The 13,360-nt window shown below is 45.8% G+C and overlaps 1 protein-coding gene across 1 annotated transcript in view; it reads left to right on the forward strand.

Moving 5' to 3' along the window:
* The window catches only part of LOC141155583 (uncharacterized), a 184,648-nt gene that overhangs the window by 48,955 nt on the left and 122,333 nt on the right, over positions 1-13,360 (forward strand). Inside the window, exons 16-18 of the mRNA XM_073642453.1 lie at positions 2,516-2,677; positions 5,942-6,430; positions 6,671-6,760. Of these exons, the coding sequence (XP_073498554.1) occupies positions 2,516-2,677; positions 5,942-6,430; positions 6,671-6,760 (741 nt within the window). The remainder of the gene's footprint in view (positions 1-2,515; positions 2,678-5,941; positions 6,431-6,670; positions 6,761-13,360) is intronic.

Raw genomic sequence — 13,360 nt, forward strand, 5'->3', positions numbered from 1 at the left:
GCAGGCATGCTTGCGCTCCTCAGTGTTTCGTTGTGACGGCATCCAGATGAGCCGAGTTCATGTCCAATGAACTCGGCTCACCTCATGCACGTCACTGACAGCGTGGGAGAATTCTCCTGCACTCAGCGCTTCAGCGTGAGAATTTTCCCACGCTGTCAGTGACGTGCATGAGGTGAGCCGAGTTCATTGGACATGAACTCGGCTCATCTGGATGCCGTCACAACGAGACGCTGTGGCTTGAGAGTGTAAAATAAATAAATTATTTAAAAAAATGATGTGTGGTCCCCCGTATTTTTAGAACCAGCCAAGGGAAAGCATACAGCTGTGAGCCTGTTTTATTATGCTACAAAGGGACAAATATCCATGAACTTTCCCAGCCTATTAGAATCATCCTCCAGATTTCTGATTTGCCTTAGCTGATTATTAAAAATGGGGGGACCGTACAAAAATGATGCTGGGTCCTACCTATTTTTCAGAACCAGCCTAGGCAAAGCAGACAGCTGGGGGCTGATACTAATAGGCTGGGAAGGGCCATGGATATTGGCCCCATCTGAGCCTAATAAGACAATCCCTCAGTCACCCCAGAAATGGCCCATCCATAAGATGCACCAATTCTTGCTCTTTCCAATGGCTCTGGTGTGTTTTCAATTGGGGCAATGGGATTGTGGGGTTGATGTCAGCTGTGTAATGTCCACTGACAGTAAGACCACTGGTTAGTAATGGAGATGTGTCTGTCAGACACCCCCATTACTAACCTAGTGGTCAAAAGAAATAAACACAGAGACAGAAAAGTCCTGTGACATCACCACTCATCATTCTGGTTCTTGCGATGCCCTCGTGTGAATCGGCGCCTGTGAAATGAGGTAACCTTACTGACGTCACCTCAATATACAGCGGCTGGGTCTCGCGGAGTACAGCGTCAGACTTAGCAGTGGCTGCTGCTCCAGTGTATCGAACTTAGCTCTCTGAACAGAGCTCCATACACTGGGTGAAAAAGACGGGGATTGCCGTGGGACCGCCACTTGAAGTACGGTCTGCCCTGTGGATTATTTTTTTATAGTAATAAATGGGAGAAAGAGTGAAATTGTCGGGGAGTGATTTTTACAAATATAGGACTTTTGTGCGTGTGTGTTTCTTTCTTTTTACTATGGGCTTAGTAATGGGGGTATCTGATAGATGCCTCTCCATTACTAACCCCTGGACTTGATGTCAGCAGACATTAGACAGGTTACATCAACCCCAAAACTATTACCACGATTGCCAAAGTACCAGGGCAATTGGGAAGAGTTAAGGCTAAGCGTTAGAATTGCCGCATCAATTGAATGCGCCAGTTCTGGGGTGGCTGAGGGTTGGTTTTATTAGGCTGGGAAGGGGCCCATATCCATAGCCCTTCCCAGCATATTAATAACAGTTCCCAGTTGTCTGCTTTGCTTTACCTGGTTAATAAAAATTGGGGGGACTCCACATCATTTTTTTAGGTTCCCTTCATTTTTAATATACAGCAAAGGCAAAGCAGACCGCAGAGGACTGATATTAATAGACTGGGATATTTGCTCCTTCTGAGCACACTAAGACCAGGTCACGGCTGTCTGTTTTTCCTTGGCTGGGTAATAAAAATAACATAAACCCCACGTCGTTTTTGTCATTCATTTATTTATTTATTAACAAGTACAGAGAAAAAAAACACGCAAGGAACTGCTCCACTCCTCCACTTGGACCTCCACCTCCTGGTTCAAAATTTATTAATTTTTTATTCTATGTTATTTTCAGTAATTTCCTATCCACATTTGTTTGCAGGGCCTTTGTCCTGCTCTTGACCCCATTTTGCTTCATTTTGCATCCCCCTAGCCCTACTATGACAATTTTACAGCACTAAAGTTTGGGTTCCTATTGATTTATATGTAGTTCGGGGTCAAGTTCTGTTACCCAAACTGAACTTTCGACTCAAGTTCGGCCGAACCCCCCAAACCCGAACTTCCACAGATCCGCTCATCCCTAGAGCTGTGACATCACCTATTGTGAATGGTGGATCCTGTGTCATCTACTGTATACAGAGGTGTTATCAGTCATTGTACAGGAGGAGGAGGAGGTGAGCTGTGACATCACCTATTGTGAATGGTAAATCCTGAGTTGCCCACTTTATATAAAGGTGTTATCAGTCACTGTACAGGAGGAGGAGGAAGTGAGCTGTGACATCACCTATTGTGAATAGTGGAATGATTCACCTGTGTAGAGGTGTAACCTTTCATTTTAATAAATGAGATGACCGATATTTAACCCACTAAGGACACGGCCTATTTTAACCATATTGTCATTAGAAAACCCTATTTTTTTCTATTTGGATTACAACTTAATCTAATTTTCTAGTTTCATTATATTCCTATAAGGAAAATACTCCCTAGAGGTGAGTAACTGAACAGATGTTAGGTTCAGCTTATATAATAAATGTATAATAAAGGTAAACACTATATAAAAATAATGTTGATAATAATCGTGCTTTCTTAACAATATACAGAAAAGAAACACTGCTGGTGCCTCCCTCAACGCTGCAATCCAAATATGTACTACTACAACTATTATAACTGCCCGCTTATCCCGTGTGACTGTCCACATAAGTATGATTCACCCCAGTGTTGCCCAATACAAATATTCACCTCATTTATAAAGTTACTGCATAGTAGATATACATTAACCCTTTAAGGTCTATTTCAGCCAATATGTGAAAACTCTATTTCATATTTTTAATATCTTTGCTTTCAAAGAGTTATTACTTGTTTTCTGATTGCTTTAGGGCTTATACTTTTTTATGCAGAATGACTTATATTTTTAATGACAGCAATTCTATAGGTTATTAACTCTTGCTTCTCTCTGTAGGGATTGATAACTAAAATCTCTTGCTTTTATTGAAATATATATATATATATATATATATATATATATATATATGTCAGGCAGTTCAAAGGGAGTAAGTTAGTCGGTTCCAAATGGAAGTGCCGTAAGGCAGCAAATTAAAGAGAATCTGTTGGACATGCAGGTCATAGAAAGCTGAATAAAGTGATACCTTAATATGTGTGATCCAACGTCTTTTTCCAGAGAATCTACATTTTTCTTATACAGTATAGACCAAAAGTTTGGACACATCTTCTCATTTAAAGATTTTTCTGTATTTATGACTATGAAAATTGTACATTCACACTGAAGGCATCAAAACTATGAATTAACACATGTGGAATTATATACTTAACAAAAAAGTGTGAAACAAATGAAAATATGTCTTATATTCTAGGTTCTTCAAAGTAGCCACCTTTTGCTTTGATGACTGCTTTGCACACTCTTGGCATTCTCTTGATGAGCTTCAAGTGGTAGTCACCGGAAATGGTTTTCACTTCACAGGTGTGCCCTGTCTGGTTTAATAAGTGGGATTTCTTGCCTTATAAATGGGGTTGGGAATATCAGTTGTGTTGTGCAGAAGTCAGGTGGATACACAGCTGATAGTCCTACTGAATAGATTGTTAGAATTTGTATTATGGCAAGAAAAAAGCAGCTAAGTAAAGAAAAACGAGTGGCCATCATTACTTTAAGAAATGAAGGTCAGTCAATCCGAAAAATTGGGAAAACTTTGAAAGTGTCCCCAAGTGCAGTTGCAAAAACCATCAAGGGCTACAAAGAAACTGGCTCACATGAGGACCGCCCCAGGAAAGGAAGACCAAGAGTCACTTCTGCTTCTGAGGATAAGTTTATCCGAGTCAAGAGCCTCAGAAATCGCAGGTTAACAGCAGCTCAGATTAGAGACCAGGCCAATGCCACACACAGTTCTAGCAGCAGACACATCTCTTCAACAACTGTTAAGAGGAGACTTTGTGCAGCAGGCCTTCATGGTAAAATAGCTGATAGGAAACCACTGCTAAGGACAGGCAACAAGCAGAAGAGACTTGTTTGGGCTAAAGAACACAAGCAATGGACATTAGACCAGTGGAAATCTGTGCTTTGGTCTGATGAGATCTTTGGTTCCAACCACCGTGTCTTTGTGCGACGCAGAAAAGGTGAACGGATGGACTCTACATGCCTGGTTCCCACCGTGAAGCATGGAGGAGGAGGTGTGATGGTGTGGGGATGCTTTGCTGGTGACACTGTTGGGGATTTATTCAAAATTGAAGGCATACTGAACCAGCATGGCTACCACAGAATCTTGCAGCGGCATGCTATTCAATCTGGTTTGCGTTTAGTTGGACCATCATTTATTTTTCAACAGGACAATGACCCTAAACACACCTCCAGGCTATGCAAGGGCTATTTGACCAAGAAGGAGAGTGTTGGGGTGCTATGCCAGATGACCTGGCCTCCACAGTCACCAGACCTGAACCCAATCGAGAAGGTTTGGGGTGAGCTGGACCGCAGAGCGAAGACAAAAGGGCCAACAAGTGCTAAGCATCTCTGGGAACTCCTTCAAGATTGTTGGAAGACCATTTCTGGTGAATACCTCTTGAAGCTCATCAAGAGAATGCCAAGAGTGTGCAAAGCAGTCATCAAAGCAAAAGGTGGCTACTTTGAAGAACCTAGAATATAAGACATTTTCAGTAGTTTCACACTTTTTTGTTAAGTATATAATTCCACATGTGTTAATTCATAGTTTTGATGCCTTCAGTGTGAATGTTCAATTTTCATAGTCATGAAAATACAGAAAAATCTTTAAATGATAAGGTGTGTTCAAACTTTTGGTCTATACTGTACGTAAATGTGTTGTAAATGATTTGTGGGCTAGACATACATTTTCCTGAGAATCTGCCTCCATAGATTATTTTAAATGAATGGGGGCGTCACCAGTGTGAGACATGTAATGACTGACAGTCTGCTCTCCTGATCTACATGTCTCACACTGATTACGGCCCCTGTCATTTCAAAGAAGCTTTGAAGGCAGATTATCAGGGAGCTCTGTATCCAGCACATAGACCTTAAAGGGGTTGTCCACTGCTTTCAATGCCCCCACAGTACCTGATATACTGGTATACTGATTGATAACTTCCATCCAATGTCGTATTCCAGAGAAAAGCAAGATTTTTTTAATATGTAAATGAACTGTTAAAGGGATTGTCTGCTACTATGAAAACCCCTTCTGAAGCAAAATGTTTGGCCCGATAAAATAAAAAAACTATACTCACCTCCCGAGGCCGGCGCCATTCCATTGGTGTCAGCACTCGTGGTCTCGGAGATCTGGTGCAGTGGAATGAAACGTGGTACCCGGCACCCAATCAGTGCTATTAATACTGGGGCATAATACTGTGAAGAGGTCAATGAGAAAGACCTCATAATATATGTGGATAAAATATGGGGGTATTACTGTGAGGGCTTCATACTGTTTGCGGGAGAACTGTGAGGGCATCCATGTGTGGTGTACTTTGGGGAGAAATTGTGGGGGGAAATCACTGTGGATTGAATCATATTGTGTATGTTGGGGGGCAGATTTCGGAGCATAATATTGTATGGAGGTCATGAAAGGGATATCACAGTGGGAGAGTGCTCTGGCTTCAATAGGGCCATTATGCACTGTCCTCTTCTTGTCTTTAAAAAGTTGGAAGGTACAGTATGCTTTTCTGTATCTGCATCTATGCATCATTGCCCTACCAACTCCATTGAATATTTTAATTTCTGGGGTTTGGCCCAATTTTGACTTTTGCTTCCTGGCCCTATGATTTTTATGTACCCCTTTGACAATATCCTTTACTACTATGCAGTAACAGAGACTTACAGAGGTAACTGGTTAGAGTTAGAAAAAACTGTTGTACCAGACTCAAGTGACACAAAGTTACATGTCATCACCTATGTTAGGCATGTCACTGTCCATATCACATTTGCTATGTGCCCATTGCCAACCATCACATTCTCATCTTTGATTGGAGTGACATAAGTTCATTGCTTATTTATTTATTTTTTCTTGGTTTAGGCATTACTACTACACAAAGCCCAAGAACTACAAGCATGCCACCTACTACCATACAAATCCCAACAACTACAGCTATGACATCTACTACAACCCAAAGCTCAACAACTACAACCATGACATCTATTACCACACACAGCCCAACAACTGCAACCATGACATCTACTACCACAGATCGCTCAACAACTACAATTATGACTCCTACTACCACAGAACGCCCAAAAACTACATCTATGACATCTACTATTTCTACAGAACGCTCAACTCCTACAACCATGACACCTAATACCACTGAACGCTCAACAACTGCAACCATGCCATCTACTACCACACACAGCCCAACAACTGCAACCATGACATCTACCATCACAGAACGCCCAACAACTACATCTATGACATCTACTACTTCTACAGAACGCTCAGCACCTACAACCATGACACCTAATACCACGGAACGGTCAACAACTGCAACCATGCCATCTACTCCTGAAGGTACGTTTTTTAACTTACTAAACTTATCAGAGGGAACTGGCTTTTCAGTCTCACTATCTGGATTCTTTCCAATGGCAGAGTTACTCCAACAAAATATTTTTTATTTTGCAAAATCAAACCCATGCAGCCGAAACTACAGTATTGCTCTTCCTATTCACCTTTTTCATTGGCTGAGTTGGCAGACAATGCCCACCTTATAGAAAAAACAATGATAATAATATTCATGTCTTCTAAACATAGGAAAGGATCAGTGCTGGTGCCTTCCTGAAAACTGCAGCCCAGAAATGTACTACAGTAATCTATGTCTTCTGATACCGTGTCAATGTCCGGGTAAGTAAGATTTACCTCTATATTATGGAGCACATGTGATAACTAGAGACATGCAAATCTTTTGAAATTTGAAGTCACCACCTTCACCAAAGTTTCACACGAAAATAGTTTGACTACTAATTAGTATTGTGCGATACCTTCCGATATCGGGAAATATCGGATCGGATTGTATCGGGCCGATACCCAAAAAATATCGGATATCGCCGATTCCGATACCGGAAACCAATGCAAGTCAATGGGACACAAATATCGCAATGAAAATAAACTCTTTCTTTCCTTGTAGGTTAATTCTACATGAAGGAAAACAACTAAGAATAATGTAGAATGTATTGGGGGAGGTTGGGGAGACAATAAAGGCATAGAGGTTTAGCCCAATCAAATGGAATAGCAGGAATTAATATTTTTTTTAAGACGTTGTGAGTTACGGAAATATTGACTATGTTAAGTTTTTTTATATTTTGTCAGATATTTATGTTTCACTACTTCCATGCTCTTCACCTTCTTTTTTACTTCTCCCACACTTTCTCCTTCATCATCCTCAGCATCAGCATCTTTTTCATCAACTTCTTCTTCACCTTCCTCATCTTCTTCTTCTTAACCTTCTTCGTATTATTCTTTGTTTACATTCTTCATATTCTTCTTATTCAACTATTATTCTTCTTCATATTCTACTTCTTCATCTTCTTCATATTCTTCTTCTTCATCATATTCTTATTTGTGACAGGCATTCCTGTAGTTGTTATCTATAAAAGTTTGAACATTACACCTTTTGTTCTGCCCGTCACAAAAGATTTACAACAGGATTTGTCCGCATTCAGTTTGGCCTGCAGCAGCAGGTCTTTTCCAGGGGCACCACAAGGAGGAACGGACTCACCCCCATACACTGCTTAGTCTTCTTCTGCTTATAATTTAGATAATATCTTTTGCTCTGATTTTTAGTCTTATGCTTAATGTTCTTCCGCTTTTTGTTCTGCACCTTTTGTACTTCTGCTTCTTGGTTTTCTGTCTCTTGTTCTTCTGTATCTTGGTGGTTGTCTTCTTGTTCTTTGTCATCTTGGTCATCTTCTTCAGGGTCATCTTCTTGGTCTTCTTCGGGGTGGTCTTCAGGGTCGTCGTCTTCAGGGTCGTCGTCTTCGGGGTCCACGTCTTCTTCAGGGTGATCTTCAGGGTCCTCGTCTTCGGGGTCCTCTTCTTCTTCGGGGTGGTCTTCAGGGTCGTAATCTTCAGGGTCGTCTTCTTCGGGGCCCTCGTCTTCTTCGGGGTGGTCTTCAGGGTCGTCGTCTTCAGGTTCCTCGTCAGGGAGATCCAGAGTGATTACCAAGAACCATTTCAAAAAGCTTGAACTTGGAAATGTAGCAGAAGGTACAAGAAGGTTGAGGAACTGACGAGAACCAGCTGACGGTACTGGAACCCGGATGGGTAGCAGAAGGTACAAGAGCCAATGGAACTACCGAGGACCAGCTGACTGTACTGGAACTCGGTTACTAAGCAGGAGGTACCTGTGCCAGAAAGCACTACCAAGGACCAGCAGGCGTTGGTGGAACTTGGATACCGAGAAGGAGGAACCTAAGCCAAAGGCACTGCCGAGAACCAGCTGATCGTACTGGAACCCGGATGGGTAGCAGAAGGTACAAAAGCCAATGGAACTACTGAGGACCAGCTGACGGTACTGGAACCCGGTTACAAAGCAGGATGTACCTGTGCCAGAAAGCACTACCAAGGACCAGCAGACGTTGGTGGAACTTCTATACCGAGAAGAAGGCACCTATGCCAAAGGCACTGCCGAGAGCCAGCTGACGGTACTGGAAACCGGATGGGTAGCAGAAGGAACAAGAGCCAATGGAACTATCGAGGACCAGCTGACGGTACTGGAACCCGGTTACTAAGCAGGAGGTACCTGTGCCAGAAAGCACTACCAAGGACCAGCAGACGTTCGTGGAACTTGGATACCGAGAAGGAGGCACCTAAGCCAAAGGCACTGCAAAGTACCAGCTGACGGTACTGGAACCCGGATGGGTAGCGGAAGATACAAGAGCCAATGGAACTATCAAGGACCAGCTGACGGTACTGGAACCCGGTTACTAAGCAGGAGGTACCTGTGCCAGAAAGCACTACCAAGGACCTGCAGACGTTGGTGGAACTTGGATACCGAGAATGAGGCACCTAAGCCAAAGGCACTGCCGAGAACCAGCTGACGGTACTGGAACTCGGATGGGTAGCAGAAGGTACCCATGAAAAAAAAAGTTGCAAGGCCGCGAGCCAGCCGTAGTTACCGAAACCCACAGTCCTACAGGGGGTGCTTGTCTTATTGGCACTATGGAACCAGCCTTCATTGCCAGATCCCGCAGCCCACATAGGAGTCACCTAAACTGCAGGCACCATAGAGTCGGCTAACCCGACCACAACACGACAGGACAACGCATTGGAGGCAAAGTGACGTTGACACTACCCGGAAACAGCTGGCGTGCTGAAACCAGGCTGGGCAGGAGGGAGTACCCGTGCCAAAGACACTGCCGAGAACCAGCTGACGGTGCTGGAACTCGGATGGGTAGCAGAAGGTACAAGAGCCAATGGAACTACCGAGGACCAGCTGACGGTACTGGAACTCGGTTACTAAGCAGGAGGCACCTGTGCCAGAAAGCACTACCAAGGACCAGCAGATGTTGGTGGAACTTGGATACCAAGAAGGAGGCACCTAAGCCAAAGGCACTGCCGAGAACCAGCTGACGGTACTGGAAGTCAGATGGGTAGCAGAAGGTACCCATGAAAAAAAAAGTTGCAAGGCTGCGAGCCGGCCTCAGTTACCGAAACCCACAGTCCTACAGGGGGTGCTTGTCCTAGTGGCACTATGGAACCAGCCTTCATTGCCAGATCCCGCAGCCCACATAAGAGTCACCTAAACTGCAGGCACCATAGAGTCGGCTAACCCGACCGCAACACGACAGGACAACGCATTGGAGGCAAAGTGACGTTGACACTACCCGGAAACAGCTGGCGTGCTGGAACCAGGCTGGGCAGGAGGGAGTACCCATGCCAAAGACACTGCCGAGAACCAGATGATGGTACTGGAACTCGGATGGGTAGCAGAAGGTACAAGAGCTAATGGAACTACCGAGGACCAGCTGACGGTACTGGAACTTGGTTACTGAGCAGGAGGTACCTGTGCCAGAAAGCACTACCAAGGACCAGCAGATGTTAGTGGAACTTGGATACCGAGAAGGAGGCACCTAAGCCAAAGGCACTGCCGAGAACCAGCTGACGGCACTGGAACTCGGATGGGTAGCAGAAGGTACCCATGAAAAATAGAGTTGCAAGGCCGTGAGCCGGCCGCATTTACCGTAACCCACAGTCCTACAGGGGGTGCTTGTCCTATTGGCACTATGGAACAAGCCTTCATTGCCAGATCCCGCAGCCCACATAGGAGTCACCTAAACTGCAGGCACCATAGAGTTGGCTAACCCAACCACAACACGACAAGACAACGCATTGGAGGCAAAGTGACGTTGACACTACCCGGAAACAGCTGGCATGCTGGAACCAGGCTGGGCAGGAGGGAGAACCCATGCCAAAGACACTGCCGAGAACCAGCTGACGGTACTGGAACTCGGATGGGTAGCAGAAGGTACAAGAGCCAATGAAACTACCGAGGACCAGCTGACAGTACTGGAACTCGGTTACTAAGCAGGAGGTACCTGTGCCAGAAAGCACTACCAAGAACCAGCAGACGTTGGTGGAACTTGGATAGCGAGAAGGAGGCACCTAAGCCAAAGGCACTGCCGAGAACCAGCTGACGGTAATGGAACTCGGATGGGTAGCAGAAGGTACCCATGAAAAAAAGAGTTGCAAGGCCGCGAGCCGGCCGCAGTTACCGAAACCCACAGTCCTACAGGGGTGCTTGTCCTATTGGCACTATGGAACAAGCCTTCATTGCCAGATCCCGCAGCCCACATAGGAGTCACCTAAACTGCAGGCACCATAGAGTTGGCTAACCCGACCATAACACTACAGGACAACGCATTGGAGGCAAATTGACGTTGACACTACCCAGAAACAGCTGGCGTGCTGGAACCAGGCTGGGCAGGAGGGAGTACCCGTGCCAAAGACACTGCCGAGAACCAGCTGATGGTACTGGTACTCGGATGGGTAGCAGAAGGTACAAGAGCCAAAGGAACTACTGAGGACCAGCAGACGGTACTGGAACTCGGTTACTAAGCAGGAGGTACCTGTGCCAGAAAGCACTACCAAGGACCAGCAGACGTTGCTGGAACTTGGATACCGAGAAGGAGGCACCTAAGCCAAAGGCACTGCCGAGAACCAGCTGACAGTACTGGAAGTCGGATGGGTAGCAGAAGGTACCCATGAAAAAAAAACGTTGCAAGGCTGCAAGCCGGCCGCAGTTACCGAAACCCACAGTCCTAGAGGGGGTGCTTGTCCTATTGGCACTATGGAACCAGCCTTCATTGCCAGATCCCACAGCCCACATAGGAGTCACCTAAACTGCAGGCACCATAGAGTCGGCTAACCCGACCACAACACGACAGGACAACGCATTGGAGGCAAAGTGACGTTGACACTACCCGGAAACAGCTGGCGTGCTGGAACCAGGCTGGGCAGGAGGGAGTACCCGTGCCAAAGACACTGCCGAGAACGAGCTGACGGTACTGGAACTCGGATGGGAAGCAGAAGGTACAAGAGCCAATGGAACTACCGAGGACCAGCTGTTGGTACTGGAACTCGGTTACTAAGCAGGAGGTACCTGTGCCAGAAAGCACTACCAAGGACCAGCAGACATTGGTGGAACTTGGATACCGAGAAGGAGGCACCTAAGCCAAAGGCACTGCCGAGAACCAGCTCATGGTACTGGAAGTCGGATGGGTAGCAGAAGGTACCCATGAAAAAAAAAGTTGCAAAGCCGTGAGCCGGCCGCAGCTACCGAAACCCACAGTCCTACAGGGGGTGCTTGTCCTATTGGCACTATGGAACCAGCCTTCATTGCCAGATCCCGCAACCCACATAGGAGTCACTTAAACTGCAGGCACCATAGAGTCGGCTAACCCGACCGCAAACGACACGACAACGTATTGGAGGCAAAGTGACGTTGACACTACCCGGAAACAGCTGGCGTGCTGGAACCAGGCTGGGTCAGGAGGGAGTACCCGTGCCAAAGACACTGCTGGGAAACAGCTGGCGGTGCTGGAACCCAGGGTAAATACTAAAAACAGAGTGAAGCCAGAGGCCTAATTGGAGCAACTTTAAAATCAGTGGTAGACTAGTAGTGTGAATGTGGACAGAGCAGGAGAAATTGCCGTACACACAGCAGGGGAACAGCTGACGTTACTGAACCCCAATAACACGGCAGCAAGTGTTGACTGTGCAGACGGCACTTCTGAGCGCCAACTGGCGGTGTTGGAGCTCAGGGATAATACTGAAAACAGAGGAGGCAGAGGTGTAATTGGAGCAACTTTAAAGTCTGTAGTAATGTGAATGTGGACAGAGCAGGAGAAATTACCGAAGACACACAGCAGGGGAACAGCTGACGTTACTGAACCCCAATAACGCAGCAGCAAGTGTTGACTGTGCAGAATTCACTTCTGAGCGCCAACTGGCGGTGTTGGAGCTCAGGGATAATACTAAAAACAGAGGAGCCAGAGGTGTAATTGGAGCAACTTTAAAATCTGTAGTAGTGTGAAAGTGGACAGAGCAGGAGAAATTGCCAAAGACACACAGCAGGGGAACAGCTGACGTTACTGAACCCCAATAACACGGCAGCAAGTGTTGACTGTGCGGACGGCACTTTTGAGCGCCAACTGGCGGTGTTGGAGCTCAGGTATAATACTGAAAACAGAGGAGCCAGAGGTGTAATTGGAACAACTTTAAAATCTGTAGTAGTGTGAATGTGGACAGAGCAGGAGAAATTGCCGTACACACAGCAGGGGAACAGCTGAAGTTACTGAACCCCAATAACACGGCAGCAAGTGTTCACTGTGCAGACGGCACTTCTGAGTGCCAACTGGCGGTGTTGGAGCTCAGGGATAATACTGAGAACAGAGGAGCCAGAGGTGTAATTGGAGCAACTTTAAAATCTGTAGTAGTGTGAATGTGGACAGAGCAGGAGAAATTGCCGTACTCACTGCAGGGGAACAGCTGAAGTTACTGACCCCCAATAACACTGGAGCAAGCGTTGACTGTGCAGACGGCACTTCTGAGCAGAAACTAGCGGTGTTGGAGCCCAGGGTAAATACTAAAAACAGAGGAGCCAGAGTTATATTTGGAGCAAGTTTTAAATTAGTAATACAGTGGATGTGGACAGAGCAGGAGAATTTGCCGGACACACAGCTGAGGATCAGCTGACGTTACTGAACCCCAATAACACTGGAGCAAGCGTTGACTGTGCAGACGGCACTTCTGAGCAGAAACTAGCGGTGTTGGAGCCCAGGGTAAATACTAAAAACAGAGGAGCCAGAGGTATAATTGGAGCAAGTTTTAAATTAGTAGTACAGTGGATGTGGACAGAGCAGGAGAATTTAACGGACACACAGCTGGGGATCAGCTGACGTTACTGAACCTCCAATAACACTGGAGCAAGCGTTGACTGTGCAG

The sequence above is a fragment of the Phyllobates terribilis genome, unplaced genomic scaffold (genome assembly GCF_046119375.1).
Source record: "Phyllobates terribilis strain yellow unplaced genomic scaffold, ASM4611937v1 Scaffold_7__3_contigs__length_470593459, whole genome shotgun sequence".
Taxonomy (NCBI): domain Eukaryota; kingdom Metazoa; phylum Chordata; class Amphibia; order Anura; family Dendrobatidae; genus Phyllobates; species Phyllobates terribilis.